The 22,500-nt window shown below is 50.7% G+C and overlaps 2 protein-coding genes across 2 annotated transcripts in view; one reads left to right on the top strand and one right to left on the bottom strand.

The window, feature by feature from the left end:
- Window positions 1–9,559, top strand: part of slf1 (SMC5/6 complex localization factor 1) — a 30,885-nt gene extending 21,326 nt beyond the window's left edge. The window contains exon 15 of the mRNA XM_076998497.1: window positions 8,761–9,559. Coding sequence (XP_076854612.1) covers window positions 8,761–9,302 — 542 coding nt within the window. The 3' untranslated portion in view covers window positions 9,303–9,559. The remainder of the gene's footprint in view (window positions 1–8,760) is intronic.
- A 4,125-nt stretch (window positions 9,560–13,684) lies between these two features.
- Window positions 13,685–22,500, bottom strand: part of mctp1a (multiple C2 domains, transmembrane 1a) — a 113,206-nt gene continuing 104,390 nt past the window's right edge. The window contains 4 exon segments of the mRNA XM_076998090.1: window positions 13,685–13,980; window positions 21,069–21,166; window positions 21,741–21,770; window positions 21,773–21,849. Of these exon segments, the coding sequence (XP_076854205.1) occupies window positions 13,909–13,980; window positions 21,069–21,166; window positions 21,741–21,770; window positions 21,773–21,849 (277 nt within the window). The 3' untranslated portion in view covers window positions 13,685–13,908.

The following is a 22,500-nucleotide window of genomic DNA, read 5'->3' as shown; positions in this document are numbered from 1 at the left end:
AGGGGAGGCGTATCGATTCCACATAAACAAGACACATTACATAAGTAACGTGAGTTTGCCGCCTTGCTGACAGTAGAGCCGATGGGTTCAGGGGTCGTCCCCTACGTTCTGCACCGGTCTCCGTCAGACCCCGCCCACCAGGGTAGCCCCGCCTCCACCCATGACTCAGCTTCCCGTCGTCCTGAAGTGATTATGAGAGTCAGGTTGGAGCTGGCAGAGAGAGTCGCTCACTGGGGTTTTCACAGCGGAAATCTTGTCAGGACAGAAACATTTTGGCGTGCCTGGCAGTTTGCGCACCGCAGTCAGTCGCCGTGTGTGAGCTTTGAAGTACACGTGATGTGTGTCAACACCGGTAGCGCCATGGCTAGACGGAGCGGAGGGTGTGTGTGTGTGTGGGGTGGGGGGGTCTTTCCCACGCAGCACGACACCAGTTGCTACTCTGCTCTGCTACAACTAATTATAGTTAATTTGATTCCACTCTCCCATTAACACACGTTCATATTCTGCCCTCTAAAAGTAAATTAGACTGGGATTGTTTGGGCCCGGTGAGAGTGTGTGTGTGTGTTTTCTCTTTTTTCCTCTTTCTTCAAGCTGGTGAAGATTTGCCCAATAGAAGCGACTGAAAAGAGGTCAGGAGAGGATGTTTGGGAAATTAGAAGAGTGATGTGTCTAGGAAGCAGACAGCGACTCAATCTCACACACACACACACACACACACACACTTGCACACTGGGGTGTGTTTGATCCTGGCTCTCCTTATGTTACTGAACACCCAGTCATGGATTCAGTTCTAAATGTTAGATTGTATGGCTTAAAAATGGCATTATGATATCAAATGGGCACCAAAATATTTATTACATCATACCTAATGCAGTTGATACAGTTGAACACCTCTGATGCCATCTCTGATGTCATCTCTGATGTCATCTTGCCAGCTGTTCTGTGTTTGAAAGATGTGACTTGCTGACTTGACAGCAAAAGCCGGAATGAAGTGGGGGGGGGTGTCAGAGTCGGAGTCTTGTCTTTCACGGCAGATTGACACATGCCCCCCCGCACCGGCCCAGAAGTGGGCTGTCAGCACAGCGTGTGGGTTTGATAACAACCTCAACCATCTCCGCTGGATCCCAGACTCTCCCCTGTTCGCCCTTTGCTGTGCAGGCAGGCAACACGGGCTCACCGTGCTCCTGCCGACGGTTCCCTTCATCCAGGCCAAGGAGGTCAACCGGTACAGCGGCCCAAACACGGCCCTCTCGGTCCGGCCGTCCTCCCCATGAAATAATAATGCCTGCTGGGGAAGGCAAGCCCTGCCTCTGGCTTTGCCTCCAACCCTCGGGGCGCTGGCAGACCGTCGGGGTGGGGGTGGGGTAGGTGGGGTTGGGGGACGGTTTTGCCCTTCTTTGCCCGATGAGCGCTCGCACAAACACACACACACAATGGCAGGATTTTGACCCCTACTGTTGGAGATGGAGATGGGGTGACTGAATGGACCTTTAGGCTGGTGCTATAGGCCTGGCATCCTAATGGCAGGATGGCGGTTGTGAGCCCGTCCTCGGAGCAGGGCCTGAATGTAAGAGGGCCGGTTGGCACCGCTACTGAGCCTGGCTCCTGCCAGTCTGATGGGGTCCTCTTGAAAGCAGGGCAGGAAGAGGGATGTACATGAGGGCCGAGGGCAGGAAACTGCGTTAGCCGTGCTCATGTGGATTATTGCTGTTAGCACATTGGGGTGAGATGCATTATGTGTTGTGCCACACATGAAGCTGGTTTTTGATTAGGAAATTGTTGCTATACTGCAAATGTAATGACTGATTGTGTAAATACAGTGCTGACAGCTCAGATGCCTTTTTAAATACACATGTGTGAGCTGATCACCCGCTGGAGGAATGTGCTGCGAAATACTAGCAGGTCTGTGGAATCCTAGCTGGTCGGTGGAATCCTAGCTGGTCTATGGAATCGTAGCTGGTCTGTGGAATCGTAGCTGGTCTGTGGAATCGTAGCTGGTCTGTGGAATCGTAGCTGGTCTGTGGAATCGTAGTTGGTCTGTGGAATACTAGCTAGTCTGTGGAATCGTAGCTGGTCTGTAGAATCGTAGCTGGTCTGTGGAATCGTAGCTGGTCTGTGGAATCGTAGTTGGTCTGTGGAATACTAGCTGGTCTGTAGAATCGTAGCTGGTCTGTGGAATCGTAGCTGGTCTGTGGAATCGTAGTTGGTCTGTGGAATACTAGCTGGTCTGTAGAATCGTAGCTGGTCTGTGGAATCGTAGCTGGTCTGTGGAATTGTAGCTGGTCTGTGGAATTGTAGCTGGTCTGTGAAATCCTAGCTGGTCTGTAGAATCCTAGCTGGTCTGTGGAATCCTAGCTGGTCTGTAGAATCCTAGCTGGTCTGTAGAATCCTAGCTGGTCTGTAGAATCCTAGCTGGTCTGGCGTGGGTGCTAACTGTCCTTAGCAGTAGACTCACTCCACCGCCAGATTGCATCTGGGATGCGTGGACCACAGTGGTGTGGCATCTTCTTCTATCCTGCAAGGCGGCACAAGACAAAGGCAGGCACCGTGTGTGTGTGTGTGTGTGTGTGTGTGTGTGTGTGTGTGTGTGTATGACGGGTAACAAGAAATTGCACAAAGCCCTGATTGTGTGTTGTTGAAGCCCCCCCAGGTTTTAACGTTTCTGATCTGTGTGTATGTGCTGTGACCAGTCTCTGTTAGCTCAGTGAAACATGATTACTCCCACACACACACACACACACACACACACACATAAAGAGCTCTGTTCACACTGCCCCATTTCTTAAGGGCAGTTTAAAAGGGTGACTTGACTTGTTACCTTGTTACATTGCAACAGTCTGTATGATGTATTCAGATACTGTGGAAATGAAAACTCTGTCTCTATCATGTATCATTGTGTGTGTGAGCACTGGCATGCATGTACACACACGAGCACGCACACACACACACACACACACTCTTGCACGTGCATACACAAACATGCACACACTCAAACACAATATCACACTCTTGTTCTTTTTCTGTTCTTCCAATTTCCCCCAGACAATTCTCTATTTCTAGTCTTTGCCTGCCCTCTAAAGGCCAAAGGGCTGCATGCTGTGTGTGTGTGTGTGTGTTACGACCCAGTCTAGGTTGGGCCCATAACACTGTGAAATAATGGTGAACCTTCTCTAGTGACAGATCACGCACGACCAATAGCGCATAGTGAAATGAGTTTATGTAGGTTACAGGTGGTGATATATATATATATATATACAGGTGATAGACGGACATATACATATAAATATACATAAAAGAGAAACCCCACTGTCTTCAGGTTGGCTAAGGCTGAAAACCCAAAACAAAAGAACAACCACTACCCAAAATGTTAAATCAAACAGCCACCAACCCTACCCAGGGGTGACCAGGACACGCACCATACAAAACCATAACATATACAACACATTAATAAACAACGAACAGCCGAGACAATCTCTGCTCAGAAATAGAGTCCACCGAACTAAACTACCATATAGGAAGATCAGCACAGTCATATATCGATAACACAGACGGCAAACTAGTCCCAAGCATTAGAACCAGCATGCCGCGCTGACGCAAACGAATGATCCGTATTTATTGGAGTGATGATACTGTAGACCACCCTGTATGTTACTTTTCCAAGAAATTCTTGAAGCATCAGCTAGCATACAGCACCATCGAGAAAGAAGCTTTGGCTTTGATGTTAGCATTACAACACTTCGAGGTCTATTTAGGTGACAGCCCTCATCCGATACTCGTGTTTACTGACCACAACCCTCTGGTGTTTGTACAGCGCATGTGCAACAAAAACCAGAGACTCATGCGTTGGTCTCTGATTTTGCAGAGTTTTAATTTATCCATTCAGCACAAAAAAGGAACAGACTACCAACGCCTCAAAAAGCGCTGCCTTCACCTCCGCCTTGGAGGCAGGCCATGGTATCGCGAGCTCAAAGAAATCTGCGATAGCCCGCAGGTCATTCTTACGACACCTGTCGAATGCCTCCAGGGAAGGTGACATGGAAAACTCCACTATACTAAAAGAAGCCATCCTCCACACCCCCCCAACACAAAAAAAAAACGCGCCCGACAAACCAACACAACAAAAAAAAAAAAAAGAAAGGGAGAAGAACGAAAAGAAGGGACGAGCCCCCAATATGTTACGACCCAGTCTAGGTTGGGCCCATAACACTGTGAAATAATGGTGAACCTTCTCTAGTGACAGATCACGCACGACCAATAGCGCATAGTGAAATGAGTTTATGTAGGTTACAGGTGGTGATATATATATATATATATACAGGTGATAGACGGACATATACATATAAATATACATAAAAGAGAAACCCCACTGTCTTCAGGTTGGCTAAGGCTGAAAACCCAAAACAAAAGAACAACCACTACCCAAAATGTTAAATCAAACAGCCACCAACCCTACCCAGGGGTGACCAGGACACGCACCATACAAAACCATAACATATACAACACATTAATAAACAACGAACAGCCGAGACAATCTCTGCTCAGAAATAGAGTCCACCGAACTAAACTACCATATAGGAAGATCAGCACAGTCATATATCGATAACACAGACGGCAAACTAGTCCCAAGCATTAGAACCAGCATGCCGCGCTGACGCAAACGAATGATCCGTATTTATTGGAGTGTTCTTCCGCATTCCACCGGCGTCCGCATTCCGATCACTTCCGCATTCCGCGACACAGGTCGCAGTCCGCAAACCACCCCCTCGTCCGGGCAGCGCAACTCTGTCTAGAAGAGACACTGAACACACATGCAGAACGAAAACAACCCCCACCAAATACACATGGACATAACAGTGTGTGTGTGTGTGTGTGTGTGTGTGAGAGAGAGAGAGAGAGAGAGCTCTATTGAGCAAGTCTGTGGCAAAAGCACAAATGCAGTGAGGGTTGTCTTCTCCTGTTCTGCCTGGTATGTGTGTTTAAGTGAGTGTGTATAAGAGGGAGAGCTCAGCACTGGGTGCATAATTACACAGCCTTGCGTTTAATGCTCCCGGGGATCGACACACCTAAGCCCAGCCAATAGCTGGCCTGGCTTCCCAGACACGCTGGGATGGCTCATCCAGCTCCCTGTCAGCTCCTGGCTGCTCACATGTCTGTGTGCTGTTCGTGGCATACAGGCAAAGCACTGACAGATGTGGATTTCATGGGCCATTGTGAAGAGCATGCCACAACCTTCCTGGGGGGGGATTCATACTTGCATTTATGAAGGGCCATGCAGGTGAGAACAAGGCGAGACAATAAGAAGGTGAGATTAAGAAGGTGAGTTGATAAGAAGATGAGACGAGACAACTGAGATGAGATGAGACAACGGTGAGGCAACACAAAAATGAGACAGAAAAGTCGAGACGAGTTGAGACAAAGATGAGACGAGTTGAGACAAATATGAGACGAGTTGAGACAAATGTGAGACGAGACAAAGATGAGACGAGACAAATATGAGATGAAGATGAGACAAGGCGAGACAAGATGGAACTTGATTCCATGGCATGGAAGGCTTAGAACCTGATTCCATGGTAGGCAGATTCCAGGTCTGTGTTGGTCAGGTAGTATGACGTAGTGGTGGTCGAGACCTCCAGCAAACAGTCCCCCCCCCCCCGTGCTTCTAGTGCACAAGGAGACGCAGTTCGGCTCAGAGGCATCTTCATTGTGAACAAGATACTTATCCGACTTTGAATATTAAAAACTCTTTTTCTTGGTTGTTCCTTTCTGCTCATGGTTTATATTTCCAGTCATATTGTCATTCCCAAGGATGCAAATTTAATTACTTTCATAAATGGTCCATGTCAGTTCAGCTTTGCTTCTCACTAGCAAATAACACAGTCAAGAGGACAAGCACTCCAGCTACTTCCTGTCCTTTTAATCAAAGTCCTCCTTCCATCCCTCACAGCGAGGACTGCCGTGCTCCAGCTACTGCTGGTTTATGGCCTGTGTAAGTGTTTTGAGAGAATACATCCCTTTTGATTGGAGTCCTTCATTAGAGACTTCTGGAGGAAAAAAAAAAACCCTGAAGAGCCAGTACAATTTCTTCCTCTTTCGTCTGGGAGCTTCAAGGGATTTAAAAGCAAAGTGCGTTTCGAAGGGCACAGAATTGCCACCTACGTTCACGAGACGACGGCACCAAGACACCAAACATGAACGCCTTACAGGAAACGCTTTGATTCAGCCCGCACTGTGCACAAGTGTTCACTTACCTCAGTTGTGTGCATTCAGCCAAGGTCTCGAGTTCACACTCTGGCGCTGGTGTTAAGGCCTGCGTCTGCAATGACATATACTCCCCAGTCGTTAGCGCAATGCAAAACGTCTCAAACTACTTCAGCGTCGATCTGTTAAACGAATCCCGCGCCGTGTGGTTACTGCCACCGTGTGTTATCGTCTGCTAATTGTTTCATGGTGTTTTTTTTTAAGTTTGAGGTTCCGTTGCATCGCTCAGCTGAAACTCGCAGCCGTGTTGATTCGTATTCGCAACCTATTAAATATCACTTTGCACAAGCAACAGTTGGCACAGATAGGGAGAGCGGGATGAAGTAACACGGCTGTCATGCACATTTCCTGCTCTTCACATCCATTACGTCCCGTAAAACTGCACAGTGGCTGTATCACGCGGACACATGCTGACAGCATGCGTGCATAAAGTTTTGACACGAGCCTGTGATTTATGACAAGACGACAGCAGGCAAATGTCTCTTGGAATTAAATAATGGGAAATGGGATTAGAATGTAGTTAGACAGGGAATATGTAATAAAATCCCAAAACCCAAATTTTGTGGTTTCATATAAGTGGGTTTGTTTAAAGATTATTTTGGACTATTATTTTGGAGTGCTGCTGGCATCATGCCAAGTCGTGCACATTTAAAGACATCAAAACACAAGTCAAAGAGACATGCAGGAGGAAACTGAGTTCATCTTCCAAACATGCAGGTATGACTTCAGTCTTCTTGGACCATTTTGAGAGAAGAAAGGAGGGGGGGGGGGGGTTGTTCCCAGTTCCAGCATATTAACCTCGTCACGTGAAGGACCCTGGGCAACTCTGTGTGACCTTACTCCTCTGACTGTATATCTGGCTGGTAGGAAGGTCTCCTGATGACCTTAGGCCTTTTTGTTCTTCCATGTTTTTCCCATGTGCCTTGATCAAGGTCGTTGCAGATTTAACCCTTGCATGCGTAGTTCCTCACTTAGTGTGATGCCTGTGGATTCCTCTGCCTGCTTGGTGAGCGGAGATCTAAGGACAGAGAAACACTGACCTGCTGTGCTCGTTTGTGGTGTTTCTGAGAAGGTTCCTCTCCCCAGCTCCCTGGCTGCCTCGCTGAGGTTAAATCTTCCGTCTGCAGGTCCGCGGTGCTCACGTGGGACTCGGGGGGGGGGCCAAGTGCCGTCGAGTGCAGCCGCATCGGCGAATTACAGTGGCTCACAGCGAAGAACGGGTCACACTTGACACGGACGCCCGAGCTCGACACCAGAGCACCGGCGCGGACAACCGCCTGTTGGGCTGCCTTTACACGCCTTCATTATTCTCTCTCTCTCTCTCTCTCTCTCTTACTTAATTCCACTCTGGCACTCGTGTAATATGCAGGGAGGAGAGGGAGAATGTCAAAGCTGTTCAGCGTGAACTTAGACCATTTCCACTGTCCCCCATTTTGTGTAATGAGAATTTTCTTCAAATGTTATGTAGCATTAAAGTGAACTGGAATACCACACCTGAAGGACAGAGAGGGCTCCATGAGAAGCAGACATGAGCCACCCAGGGCTTCGTCACGGCTGCCTGACTGTGTAGGAAGCTATTCAAAAGCTTCCCTCCCCTCTTGGAATATACCATAACTACACACACTCAGATCTGATTCCTACGGTTTCCTTTGACCAGTATGCCTATCCCTGTACAAAAAGAGAACCTGTCACATTTTGTACTATTAAGTACATTATCCATAATAATCTAAAAGACACATATGTGAAAATATCAGAAAATTGGACTAAGGACTTTAGTGCTTGAAGTTATTTTGGACATCAGAAGTTGTGCTGCAGACAGAATGCTGGGGAAAGAGGCGTTTGAACTGTGGCCTTTCTCCTGGGCACACTGAACCTTTTGAAAACACCAAAAGGTGTATGGAAAGGTCTTATCTAATCATGAATCTTAGACGTAAACATAACATTATGCAGGACATTATGAACCATAATGAACCTCTTCTTAAAAGGTTTCACCATTTAAACATGATGCAATCAACAGCTCGTCTTAATAAAGCCTACAGTGGCCGTAGAGTGAAATTATAATAGATTTGTTGTCTGAACTTCTGTGATTTGAGGAATTATAGATCTGTAGCAGAGGGTCTGCTAGCGCACCGCAGTGTTTGGTGTGGTAAGAATTAGAGATGCAGAAAGTTAATGACCAGCAGCAAACATGCAGTGTGTGTGTGTAGACAACATTCCCTGATTGAACCCTGCTGTCTCTCGGTTCTTTGCTATATTTCATAATTGAACTGCTTTGATCCAGCTCGTTTGTGTTTTGATTTTAGACAGTGTTGCACTGTAATAGTTAGCAGCTTGTTTTGATTGGCTTCTTAATTTAGTAGCAAACGTAGATACACACGGCCTGTTTTTATGTTATTTATTTATTTTTCTTTTTGGACAGCGCAGTCTGCCCGAGAGTCCCAGAGCGGACGTGTTCCAGCAACTCTCTGCTGCTCTAGTTCGGGTCTCCTGTGTCTCCTCTAGGTTCTGCGCTGTTGCGGGTGCGTGACCACGTGAACCGAACCCCTCTGGACCTGGTCACCTCCACGGAGCTGTTCGAGGAGCTCCAGGCTTGCGCGGGCGAAGGCGACGGGCGCGGGGCCGTGGAGGTGCAGGACCTGAACCTCGTAGAGGCCTGCTCCTGCCTCCTCAGCTCCCTGCTCCTCACCTACCTCCAGGAGCACCACATCCTCTCCTACGACGGCCCAGACCCGCCCCTGGACCTCGGCCCGTCGGAAGCCCGGGCCCTGCTCCGCCTAAGCCCGGGGGCGGTGGCCTCTCTCTGGGGAGACTTCAGGGCGGTCTCCCTGGCCGAGGACCTGAGGACTCTGATGAACCTGGAGCTGTATGTGCGACAGGCTAGTCCCGCGCTCCAGCTGTGCCAGGGTCCGCACACTAGCCTGTTCCTGCTTCTACTGCGGGACCTGCGGGATGAGTGGACTGCCCTGCTCAGCATGAACAGGGCCAGAAACCAGGCAGCCTTCCTGACCGTCCGCGTCGATGACGACGATGAAGATCGTTGTTAATGTACAGTACATTTCGTCAACAAACAAAAGACTTATTTTAATTGTTGTTATTTCATGCTGACCTTGAATGTTATAGAAGTCAAACGTTATCTGCTCCACGCACAAGTATCTCCAACGTTACTTTGGAGGTCTGAAGGTGCAGATGGTTCGAGCAGTTTATCTTCTCGGTGTTCCTCAAACTGCGTTTTGTAGTAAGTTCACTTTTCTGCTCGTAAGAGTGAATAAAGCCGATGGGCGTGAGTCTGTTTCTTCCAGGACTGGATCTTTATTTTTATTGATTTGTTTGTTTTGTTTTGCCTTCTGTCGTGTGATTTCGTCAGCTCCATCTGATCCTACATCAGTCCTTTAAAATGGCTCCTAAATCGTTTCCAAACTGCCAGAGGTAAAAACAAAGAAGTCTTCAGATACCCTACGTACGTCTCATCTGCTATAAACGTGGGTGATGGGACTGGCTTGTTCAATTCTAACGTTATGACAGGTGGTACGTATTAAAAACCTGTAGTGTAGTTCTGTATGTGTTTAAAAGGGCCTATATGACAAATGCACTGCTGTATATGTAAGGGGACAGAATAGTGGATATGTTTCCAATTACCAACACAGAATCATTAACCCACAACACCAACCGTGCGTCCCTTCAGAAGTGTCCTCAACACCAACCGTGCGTCCCTTCAGAAGTGTCCACAACACCAACCGTGCGTCCCTTCAGGAGTGTTCTCAACACCAACCGTGCGTCCCTTCAGAAGTGTCCTCAACACCAACCATGCGTCCCTTCAGAAGTGTCCTCAACACCAACCGTTCGTCCCGTCAGAAGTGTCCACAACACCAACCGTGCGTCCCTTCAGAAGTGTCCTCAACACCAACCGTGCGTCCCTTCAGAAGTGTCCTCAACACCAACCATGCGTCCCTTCAGAAGTGTCCTCAACACCAACCGTTCGTCCCTTCAGAAGTGTCCACAACACCAACCGTGCGTCCCTTCAGAAGTGTCCTCAACACCAACCGTGCGTCCCTTCAGAAGTGTCCTCAACACCAACCGTGCGTCCCTTCAGAAGTGTCCTCAACACCAACCGTGCGTCCCTTCAGAAGTGTCCACAACACCAACCGTGCGTCCCTTCAGAAGTGTCCTCAACACCAACCGTGCGTCCCTTCAGAAGTGTCCTCAACACCAACCGTGCGTCCCTTCAGAAGTGTCCTCAACACCAACCGTGCGTCCCTTCAGAAGTGTCCTCAACACCAACCGTGCGTCCCTTCAGAAGTGTCCACAACACCAACCGTGCGTCCCTTCTGAAGAGTCCACGTCCCCCGTTCATCATGGTGCCACATGCTTGCTGTCCTGTAGTCCTGCTGTTTGCGATACCTCATACCAGAACCTTGCATAGGCCCGTCCCGCGCTCGGACCCACACTGAGGAGGTCTCTCTCACCCCGGCCCCGTGGGGCAGGACCGAGCCCGAGCAAACCCATCTGTGTGCCAGGTGGGCTTTGAGCATCAGATCCTATCCGTCTCCCGATCCAGGCCCGGCCCCTCTGGGTCAAACCCGCCGCCCACAGCCTTTGTGAAGGATGGTCCGTTTCCTGAGCCGGGATCCATGAGGCGTGGAGGGATGGCGGGGCAGGGCGGGAGGCCACCTGATAATAGCCCAACCCGAGACGGCGAGGATGAGCCTCACCCGACAGAGCGCGAGTGATGAAGCACCGTGCGGGGCTAATTAATACCACAGGCCCGGTACGGCCCGGTACAGCCCCGCCTCCTCGTGTAGCTGTAATGATCAGCGTCTGGCCGCTCTGCTGCTTGTGGTGAGGCGTGGTGGGTGGCACTCTCCAGCCGTATCGAGTAACAGCGGGGCTCTGTCGTCCAAGGGACGGCCAGACTAATGAATGATGGAGAGGGGAGGGTGGAGGCGTGGGGGGGGGGGGGGGGGGGGGGGGGGGGCCCTCTGGCCCCTCCACACGACTCCAGTAAGCCCTCCATCATCCCACACACGGCTAACGTGGACGTCTGCATCAAAGACGCACCCCGTTTCTGCGGTGGGAATAGGAGCCTCGGCTGGAGAGGGATGTGTGTGTGTGTGTGTGTGTGTGTGTGTGGTGCAGGCAGGAGGATTAATGGAGGTGCAAGAACTCGGGCCTGACCGATTACACACACCTGTGAGAGGGGAGCACCTTGGACACACCTGGGTGGTTGGGGAACCCAACAGATCCGGCGTCAGGAACCAGACGAGGGAAGATTCATACATGGGAATGACACGCCAGCTGATTTATGGCCTCTTGAAGCGGTGTTCACTGAACATGGAGCTTTAATTTGATTTGTCGCTTTCATGCAGGTTTTTCACCCCCTTTAGAAATGACAAACAGTACCAAAGACCAGGAGATGATAAAAAATATTTAATAATCCTATTTTCTTCTTTCCAAAAGTAAAAGACAAACATCTGAATGCATTTGTTTGAGCGTTTTCAGTAAAGTTCTCCGTTCTCTGTCTATACCTGCTATAATTTCCACATCCAACCGCTCAGTTTAATGATGATGGAACAGGCAACAGTGCAGGCTCGAACGTGTGAGACAAATAACACATAGAACTATACATCATAAACATCTGAACATTTACAAGCATAAATAGATATATATATTTATATATAATATACAGTAAGAATATTTACAGTTTAAAAACAAAACATATATCAATAGTTTCAAAAATCACTGCAAATGAAAGTGTCTTCATCCCCCTAGCCGTGATGGAAATGTTGTGTTTGACGATATTGGTCTTTATTCTTAATATTTCTTTAAGTTCCACTTTGGTTTTCTTGTAAACATTAGCATATATATCTTTAAAAAAGCTTAGATTTCTCTCTTGGATGCAAAAAAACTACACACAATATATTCACTGGATAAAGGAAAAGAAAATTAAACAGTACATACACAATCAGGCTTAGAAAAAACATTCCAAAAATGTTGAGGAGGGGTTTCTTAATTCATTTTTTTTTTCCATCAGTGTCTCGGTCAGTGGGGAGCGTGTGGTGTTTGTAAGGGAGGGCTCTCCACAAGTCAGTGTGCTTTCCATATGACAGACGTGCCCATACAGAAGAGAAGCTGGGGGGGTGGGGGGGGGGGGGGGGGGGGACACTCCTCTGATGGTGTTGCTGTGATTTTTCTTTCAGCAGTTGCTCTAGGGAGATCCCTCCAGGGGCCTGTCTGATCAGCCTGATCCTCGACCCCTTCTCTGACGGGCGGGGTGAGCCGAACCAAGAGGATTGTGGGTAAGGAGACTGGCGGCAGCAGGCCGTGGCCTCCACCCGCTCCTCCACCCGCTCCTCCGCCCTGCTCTCGCCGCCCCACTGCCAAGTCCCCGACGGCCCCTGTCATGTTCGGAGGGGAGTCCTGCTTCCGTCAAGACTCCTGCTCCCAGCAGGGCCGTGTGGCCCCTCAGAGCTCGGCCAACCGGCACGACTTATCCAGAGGGGAAGTGGCGTTAACCGGCACGGGCGGAGCGCTGGGTCTCCAACCCCGCCCTCTCCACCCGCCAGCGCGCCCCCAGGAACACATCAAAGAGGAGAGCACTCCGGGAGCAGCGGGTGGGGTGGCCCGGGCCGGGGGAGGAGGAGGAGAGGAGGGGAGAGAGGAGGAGAGAGGGGGAGAGAGGGGGCTCTCCGTCATGATTATCACTGCACTCACCCACCACGCTGAGCACCTGCGCTGACGTTCACATTAGCAGGGAGGCACCTCGTGGCTACAGGGCCACACTGCAGCACCGGGGGGGGGGGGGGGGGGGGGGGGGGGGGGGGGAGTCTGACACGCTCACACTGGACTAACGAAGACGGACCACAGCACACTGCTGCTGCCTACATGCCACCACTTATGGGTTTTATTCATCTTTTTTTATAAATATGAAGTGTAAATGTACCAAGCAGGCATCATTTGTTCTGTTAAAATCAGAGATCATCATGAGGAGATTAATGACAACCAGGTTGGTAAACACTGGCTGACAGGGGAGTGAAGTGTCCCCCCCCCCCAAATCCCCTGCACAAGCTCCGTGGGTGGGGTCATGAATCTGCACTGCAACAGGCTTTGCTGACAACTCTAATAACTGGTTCCTAACAGCTGTGGGACGCTCTGGGTGGGGCCCTCCTCGTGCAAACTGCAACCTAACTGTCATATTTCCACCCCCCTCACACGACAGGTCGAGGGTCGCCCCCCCCCCTCCACTGTGCTGGAAGGACACCTTGGGTTTTAAAGGCAGGCGCAGGGTGGTGTGCGGTGACAAATCACTCCTGCTGCACGTCTCTAAAAGGGGTCAAGAGCTTCCTGTGCTCTCCTCTGTGTAAAACGTAAACAAGTATGGCAGAAACCCTCATGGTAATAATTAAAAGTGCTCTTCGTTTTTTACCCCCCCCCCCTCCCCCCACGTTCACCCTTCCACCCCTTTGGACTGCACAGCAGTTTTTAGGAGCAGAGGATCAAGAGAGAGAGAGAGAGACAGGCAGAGGGAGAGAGAGGGAGGGAAAGAGAGAGAGAGAATGGGAGGGGAAAGATCAGGAACATCCAGTGTATGTGTCGTCTTCCTCCGTGGCGTGCAGAGTTCGGAGGGGGCGGCGTAGGGAGGGGGAGGAGGAGGAGCTACCCGGGGTTATTTTTCTTTCTTTTATTCGGGCTGTGACTGGGCTCTAGTTTCAGCTCACGGTACTGCACCTGTTAAAACACACAGACGCACACACGATCAGGTGGGCAGCTGTTAAGAACGCAATGACAGCAGAGGAGGAGGTGTACCAGCCACCAGAGGATTCTGGGACGGGGCTCGGAAAAAAGCAAACAGCGCAGAGAGGTGATTACGCTCGGGCGAGCTGTCGCCGCTCACAGGTTTAGAGCTGACCTCTGACCTGACCTCCGACCTGACACCCAGCACAGCCCGGCTGAGCCAGGGAGTGCGTGCGCGTTCGGCATCCAGCTTCTCAACACGTGTTCCTTAGCCGTCAAATCTGTTCCAAACGGCAATAGCAGAACCAGACGCAAAAAGTCATAGTGCAGCCATTATTCAGACTAAACAAACGGCGCTGGCTTCACCGTGCGGGCGCTGAATCAAGGGGGTCGCGGAGAGGGCACGTCGGAGACTTCCTCTCCAGCTTACATCCAGCACGGCAGAGATTTTATTTTAATCGGCTCTGTTTTGCCTGCAGTGCCGTGGCTGTGAAGCGGCCCTAATCCACACATTGTGCAACCTTTCCTCCCAAATCCCCCATAATCAACGGACACCGGAAAGATAGTTTACTTCATTAGACACGGATCCTCAGTGCACGGGCGAAAATCTGTCACTTGTTGAGAACCACGGGACCGGGGGGGGGTTACTGTCCCGGGGGGCTGGGCCGAGCGGTGGGGGCGAGAGGTGATTGGTAAGAGCTGAGGACTTAACCTGGCTATGGCTGTGGGGAGGCTGTGGCCGGGTGATAAACTGTGGGTGACCGCTGTGAGTCGCGGGCCCCCTCCCATCTCCAGCGCTGCTGGGCCAGATTTCTGATTTCTCAAAGCACCAAAAGGGGGAGAGGGGGGGGGGGGGGGAATCGATGGTGAAAGCAGCACACAATGCGTGTAAATCCACAGCCAAAGAAAGGCGGGCACTCGTGGGCCGAGGCGGTTTCAGATACGCCAGGCGACAGAACCGCTCCGCTCGCGTCAGCCTCTCAGGCCCGAACGCCTCGCGCCCAACCGGAAGACGCAAGCAGCAGTCGCCTGTGACAGTGGACACTCGTCCACCACCGATCTGGGGTGGGTTTCCCGAAGCGTTCGTAGCGCTAAGTACTTCTTAACCTCGTAACGTTTCATACGAGGTTACGAAGTACTTAGCGCTACGAATGTTTCGGGAAACCCACCGCTGGACTGTGAGGACGTGTGACGTCATCGCCGAGCTGGGACGTGGCCCACAGACTCAACAAACGCGTCTGTCGCTGCCGTCTGTTGTCCATTTGAAAATGTTCTCCATTTGGAGGGGAGCTCAGACATCCTCACTATCAGCCTAACACACCGTTCAGTTCTTCCACCTTGTGTCTCCGTAGCATAAATACTGCAGTGTGTACGACGATATCGGAGGAAATCGTAATGAAATCGTACAGCGGCCTCCTCCACGACTTTGAGTCGTTTAATGCAATATCTTGTTTCTGGTAATCTAAACACCTCAGAACTCCGGACTCTGTCGAGTAAAGCACGCTGCGTAAATGATTCAACATGAAAGACCTTTAGATTCAACTTCTGAAAATGCCAAACGTGTGACCACAGAGTCTGAAACTGCAGTAAATTAGGGATCAAGTTGACGATTATTGAACATACCACAGGCCCTGAGATGTGACCGTCGAGGTTTAAACTAGGGTAGCTGATGACCAGGATCATGCAGAGTCTACAATATTTGTATATGCCCTTTTCAAAAGTGTTGTTCCTTGTATGGTAGCCTAATAGGGTCATTATTTCTGGATTTAAACCTTACATGTCACAGCTCTGGCTGACTTTGGAAACCTCGCCGAACTAAGTGTAAACAAAACTTTGCGAAGCTGACAAGATACAGATCACCGACAGTGAATCTAATGGAAGAAAAGAAACAGGGTGAAAAATGAAGAAAAAAACAAAAACAAAACAACAACAACAACAAAAACCCTGCGAAACAACAAAGCAGCCTTCAGAAGGGCACCGCTGCTGAGACGTAGCATACAGGATCCGTTACAGTTAGCGTGTGACAGCCTAGCCACCTAAACTGGAGCACTCTCCCTAGTTTAATGATCCAGCGTCGCTAACTCGCTCGCTAACACGCTCGCTATAGCGACGGCGGTAGAATCAGGCAACGCGAACAACAGCACGGGAGAGGGAGGAAGAGGAGGAGGGGGGGGGGGGCATGGCTAAGGTGAGCTGGCAATTTGGAGGGAGTAGCTGGTGCGGAGCGAACAGACACGCCGAGACCCCGAGTCCCTCAAAGACTGCTCCACCTCGCCTCCGTCTCCGTCTCCGACAGCAGCGTTGCATAAACAGGCTTTGAAGCGCGTTGTGCGGAGAGAGGCAGGGGTGGGGTGGGGTTGGGGGGGTTCTTGTGCGAACGCAAGCGCTTCGTTTAGCGGCGTAGAGGTGCCGTCCCGGGACACGGCGTCGCCCCTTCCGCTGAGAGGGGAGTACGGTTTGAAGTCACAGAGGTGGCAGGCAAATATAAACAAGTAAATGGAAGCCAAAACATGGTTAATGATACTATGGTATGCTGTTTATACGCAGGAAGCCGGAAAGAGGTGGGGGCGGGTTCCCCTTTTTCTTCATCTCCAGTGACACCTAACCCAACGTCAGGGGTATTAAACACTCTCCTAACAAAAAAGTCACAGACAAGAGAATCACGCTTTCACGCCTATTGTCAAGAGGAAGACGCGTGTGAAGGTGAAAGCCGGCAAGCGCCAAGGCGGAAGGCAAAGTTTTCCCCGCGAGTTTCGCCAGCGTCTGCGTGCGCACTAATTGCTTGTTTAAGCTCGGCAGCAAACACCCCGGGAAGCACGGAGACACAGGACCAGATCACACCTTTTATCTTTCTTGCAGGTACGGCGTGAACCCCTCCCCCCCCCCTCCCTCCGGTATGGCCGTTTCTCTCTTCCGCACCCTTCCGGAAGCGGATGTGCCCTTGGTTCAGGTGATGGATCAGTTCAGCGCCGGGCCGCTGTGTACAGCTGCACGCCTGCATTTTAATCTCCGCATTTGCATAGGCCATAATGGGGCCCCCGGCACACTAATTGCTAGCGTCCCACTTCACATTCTACGCCTCTATTGGCTAATAGCATCATAAAGCATCCGAGAGATAGGACACGTCTCCAGTCCCGGGCTGAGAATACTTAAGTCGGCAACAGTGGTTGGCCTCATTTAAGGGACATAAAAGATTCCCTTGGATCAGAGAGCTAGCTTACTGAGGCATGAAATCAAAACCATTGGACCAAGGGCCATATGTACAAGGTAAAGCTAGTCTCTGAGGGAGCTAAGCATGCTGAATCAAAAGAAAATGCATAAAATAAAAGGGTATATTTAACAGGTAGCTAGCGCACAGCGGGCACGTGCACCGGCGCATACCGGCAGTGAAGTGAAGCGGCCCTGCGAGGCGGAGTTTACGTTAACGCTGAAGCTCCTTCAGATCCCAGCAGCTCCAGGGAGAGTCCAGCACCGCGACTCCTCAGGGCCGCTGCAGCCATGTGGTTTAATCCTAAGCAGTGCCATCAGGGGGTGAATGTAAAACAGACCCCCACGCGCACAAACGCGGGCTGGGGTAATGCGGTTCCCCCCCACAAAGGCACCACGTGCTGATGGCTTGCGGTATGGATGCCCTTTATATAAAGAGTCATTAGAAGCCCATCAGTTGTGCTTGTTCGGAGACACCTCCAAACGATCTGTAAAGAGGCACCGGCCCTCCTCCGCCCCGCGGGCCCGTCGGCAGGGACCCGCGTGGGAGGTTTGGGTCACGGCAGGGCGTCAAAAATAGAGCTTCATTTGTCATCTGCACAGAACAGCCGAGCCCCAGGGCGGCCGCGGGACGCACCCCGGCGCAGGGACGCTTCGTTTGAGGCTCGCGATGTCCCTTAGCAGAGGACAGCGCTGTCCCCCCCTGGGTGTCTGTAACCCAGAAAACAGAGGTGAAGTGAAGGGACCGGCACAAGCGTGCTCCGGGTGGGGATCTAGAGCGGAACGTTCCTGACACGGGTGCCGTCACGCTGTGCTACCGCCGGGTGACGGGAAAGGTCGCGTTTCTCAGGCCGGCCCCCCGAAATCGAGGTGCAACAGCCTGCCGCCGATTAGCCCAGGCTGTGGTGGGTAAGCCCTCCGGGGGGGGGCACGCAGGCCCAGGCTTATTAGCCACTACCTCCTCCTTCTGGGGTCCAGGTGCTCTGGCTGGGCAAGACGTATGGCGTGAGGCCCTCCCGGGCATGGGGCCGCACTACCTGCAGCTGCACGGGCACTTGGGTGGGGGGGGGGGGGGTGTGGTGTGGTAGCCAGGGGGGGAGCCAGGTGGGGCGCGGGGATTACGGCCCCATAAAGATCAAAGGCAGCCCGCCTCCCGGGGTCCATCAAAGGCGAAAGGGTCGGTGCTGATGTGGCTAGCGTTTGGCCCCAGATCAGAGCATCGTGACGGTCCAGGCACTGAGCACCGCGGGGCTTAGCCCGGCACACAGGCCGCCAGAAAACAGGCACTAGCGTTTACGAGAGCAACTCCACATCAACAGTGCGCCTGCTTCGTGGAAGGCATGTGGGCGAGGCCTAATGTACTGGGGGGGAGGGGGGAGGGGTTTGTGCTTTGCTCTAATCAGCATGAGGAGTTACTACACAGCATGGAGTCAATAAATCTATGGCTGGCATCTGGTACAGATTTTTACAGTTTTACACATAATTTATATAACATCTGAATGGCCTAAACTTCAGACATATCGGAAGCACCTCATTAAGTCTAATTCAAGTGGCATTATATAATTATACTTCATCAATAGCATAATTAACTGGCAAGTTCAGCACGCAGAAAGTGACATTCACAATGTTGAAGTCAGGGACTGTGGTTCTGTAAGAGGGCCACTCATCACCCTCTGTGTTGAGTCACAACAGTGTCGGTGAGGGTAAGAATAGAACTCCCTGATTCTGCCGTTATGCAAATGAGCATGAAAGTGAAGCATAAATTAAAGAACTGAAAAAAGTAGCAGAGTGTGAATGTGAATACTCCCCAGAACTGTGCAAAGGCACACTGAGTAACACTGGGAAACACTGAGTAACACTGAGAAACACTGGGAAACACTGAGTAACACTGGGAAACACTGAGAAACACTGGGAAACACTGAGTAACACTGGGAAACACTGAGTAACACTGAGTAACACTGAGTAACACTGGGAAACACTGAGAAACACTGGGAAACACTGAGTAACACTGGGAAACACTGGGAAACACTGGGAAACACTGAGTAACACTGGGAAACACTGAGTAACACTGAGTAACACTGGGAAACACTGGGAAACACTGAGTAACACTGAGTAACACTGGGAAACACTGAGTAACACTGGGAAACACTGAGAAACACTGGGAAACACTGAGTAACACTGGGAAACACTGAGTAACACTGGGAAACACTGAGTAACACTGGGAAACACTGAGTAACACTGAGTAACACTGGGAAACACTGAGTAACACTGGGAAACACTGAGTAACACTGAGTAACACTGGGAAACACTGAGTAACACTGGGAAACACTGAGTAACACTGGGAAACACTGAGAAACACTGAGTAACACTGAGTAACATTGAGTAACACTGAGTAACACTGGGAAACACTGAGTAACACTAGGAAACACTGGGAAACACTGAGTAACACTGGGAAACACTGAGAAACACTGGGAAACACTGAGTAACACTGAGTAACACTGAGAAACACTGGGTAACACTGAGAAATACTGGGAAACACTGAGTAACACTGAGTAACACTGGGAAACAATGAGTAACACTGGGAAACACTGAGTAACACTGGGTAACACTGGGAAACATTGAGAAACACTAGGAAACACTGGGAAACACTGAGTAACACTGGGAAACACTGAGAAACACTGGGAAACACTGAGTAACACTGGGAAACACTGAGTAACACTGAGAAACACTGGGAGACACTGAGTAACACTGAGAAACACTAAGAAACACTGGGAGACATTGGGAGACACTGAGTAACACTGAGAAACACTGGGAGACACTGAGTAACACTGAGAAACACTGAAAAACACTAAGAAACACTGGGAAACACTGAGTAACACTGGGGAACACTGAGTAACACTGGGAAACACTGAGTAACACTGAGTAACACTGGGAAACACTGAGTAACACTGGGAAACACTGAGTAACACTGGGAAACACTGAGTAACACTGAGTAACACTGGGAAACACTGAGTAACACTGAGAAACACTGAGTAACACTGAGTAACACTGGGAAACACTGAGAAACATTGAGTAACACTGAGTAACACTGGGAAACACTGAGTAACACTGGGAAACACTAGGAAACACTGGAAAACACTGAGTAACACTGGGAAACACTGAGAAACACTGGGAAACACTGAGTAACACTGAGAAACACTGGGTAACACTGAGAAATACTGGGAAACACTGAGTAACACTGGGAAACAATGAGTAACACTGGGAAACACTGGGAAACATTGAGAAACACTAGGAAACATTGGGAAACACTGAGAAACACTGGGAGACACTGAGTAACACTGAGAAACACTAAGAAACACTGGGAGACATTGGGAGACACTGAGAAACACTGGGAGACACTGAGTAACACTGAGAAACACTGAAAAACACTAAGAAACATTGGGAAACACTGAGTAACACTGAGAAACACTAAGAAACACTGGGAGACACTGAGAAACACTAAGAAACATTGGGAAACACTGAGAAACACTACGAAACACTGGGAGACACTGAGTAACACTGAGAAACACTAAGAAACATTGGGAAACACTGAGTAACACTGAGAAACACTAAGAAACACTGGGAGACACTGAGAAACACTGAGAAACACTAAGAAACACTGGGAGACACTGGGAAACACTGAGAAACACTCAGTAACACTGGGCAGCAACACACAGCTCACTCAGAACCAAGCAAACAGAGGGGAGACAGAGGGGAGGGGTGGACGGGAGGGGGGCAGAGGGGAGACAGAGGGGGGGGTGGACGGGGGGGGGAGACAGAGGGGAGGGGGGAGGGGAGACAGAGGGGGGGGCAGAGAGGAGAGGAGGGTGGCCTACCACTTGCACGTCGGAGGGCACTCTGGAGAGGAAGTCCAGCAGTTCGTTGTTGTCGATGGTGTACGGGTCGCGCAGCTTCTTGGTGAACTTGTTGACCCCTGAAGTTGGGACGACACGGTTGGCGTTATACATCAGCGCTGACTGGACCGGCGTGGACGCAGAGGCCGAGCAGCACTGCTATTACGGCCCCCGGGGAGGGGGGGGTAAAGACAGGCTGCCTCTCAGACTACGACAGCACCACCCTCTCTGCCCTTTGAGAGCAGACGCTGCAGGTGGGGTTGGTGAACACAGGGAGCCCGGCCAGGCCATTAGCAGTGCCCCCCCCCCCCCCCCCCCCCCCCCCCACCAACACCACCCACCCACCCACGCCTGGGGCTGGTGGTGCAGAGGTTGGAGCTGAGACACGGCAGGCAGACACAGTTCATCCACAATGCGAGCGGAACTGTACACCACCCTTTCATCTTCAGCGTTCGTTTGATATCGAACAGAGTGCACAGTCAGCCCTCCGTACCCGGGGGGGGGGGGGGGGGGGGGGGGGGGGGTTCTGGTTCTAGAAACCCCTAGAACACCAGAATTCATGGACTCTCAAATCCCTTATATGAAATGGAATATCATTTACATACAATGTTCACATATCCCCCTCTCATGTATGAAGGTAGACGTGTGACTCACCCCAGGCCAAGACGATGTATCTGAGGGGATGAAGTAAACTAGAACAGTGACCACACACAGCGCCACGATGGCTAACCAGCTGAGGAAGGGAACCGTCCAGTTGAACGTGCTGTACGAGAGAAGACAGACAGTGTCTCACTCACAATGTATTTACCCTGGACACTCACACAGGCATGTCTGCAGCATGTGTGTGTGTGTGCGCGCGCCCTGGACACTCACACAGGGCTGGTCTGCAGCATGTGTGTGTGTGTGCGCGCCCTGGGGCATGTCTGCAGCGCATGCTAAGTACCAACCCAAAGCCCACACAATGGCACTGTGTACACTCCCCACTGAATTACAGCTGATTTAGTCACTGGACAAACAAAGTCATTCTGTGGTTTTCAAAACTCCTCAGACAGAAAGGATGTGTGTGTGTGTGTGTGTGTGTGTGTGTGTGTGTGTGTGTGTGTGTGTGTGTGTTTGTGTATGCGTGTGTGCGTGATTGTGTGTGTGTGTTTGTGTTTGTGTGTGTGTGTGTGCGTGCGACTGTGTGTGTATGTGTGTGTGCATGTGTGTGTGTGTGAGTATGTGTGTGTGTGTGAGTATGTGTGTGTGTGCATATGTGTGTGTGTGATTGTGTGTGTGTGTGCGTGCGTGCGTGATTGTGTATGTGTGTGTGATTGTGTGTGTATGTGTGTGTGCGTGTATGTGTGTGTGTGTGTGTGCGTGTATGTGTGTGTGTGTGTGATGGTGTGTGTGTGTGATTGTGTGTGTGTGTGTG

Source organism: Brachyhypopomus gauderio, chromosome 3 (genome assembly GCF_052324685.1).
Source record: "Brachyhypopomus gauderio isolate BG-103 chromosome 3, BGAUD_0.2, whole genome shotgun sequence".
Classification (NCBI taxonomy): domain Eukaryota; kingdom Metazoa; phylum Chordata; class Actinopteri; order Gymnotiformes; family Hypopomidae; genus Brachyhypopomus; species Brachyhypopomus gauderio.
This window is presented reverse-complemented; position numbering and strand designations above follow the sequence as displayed.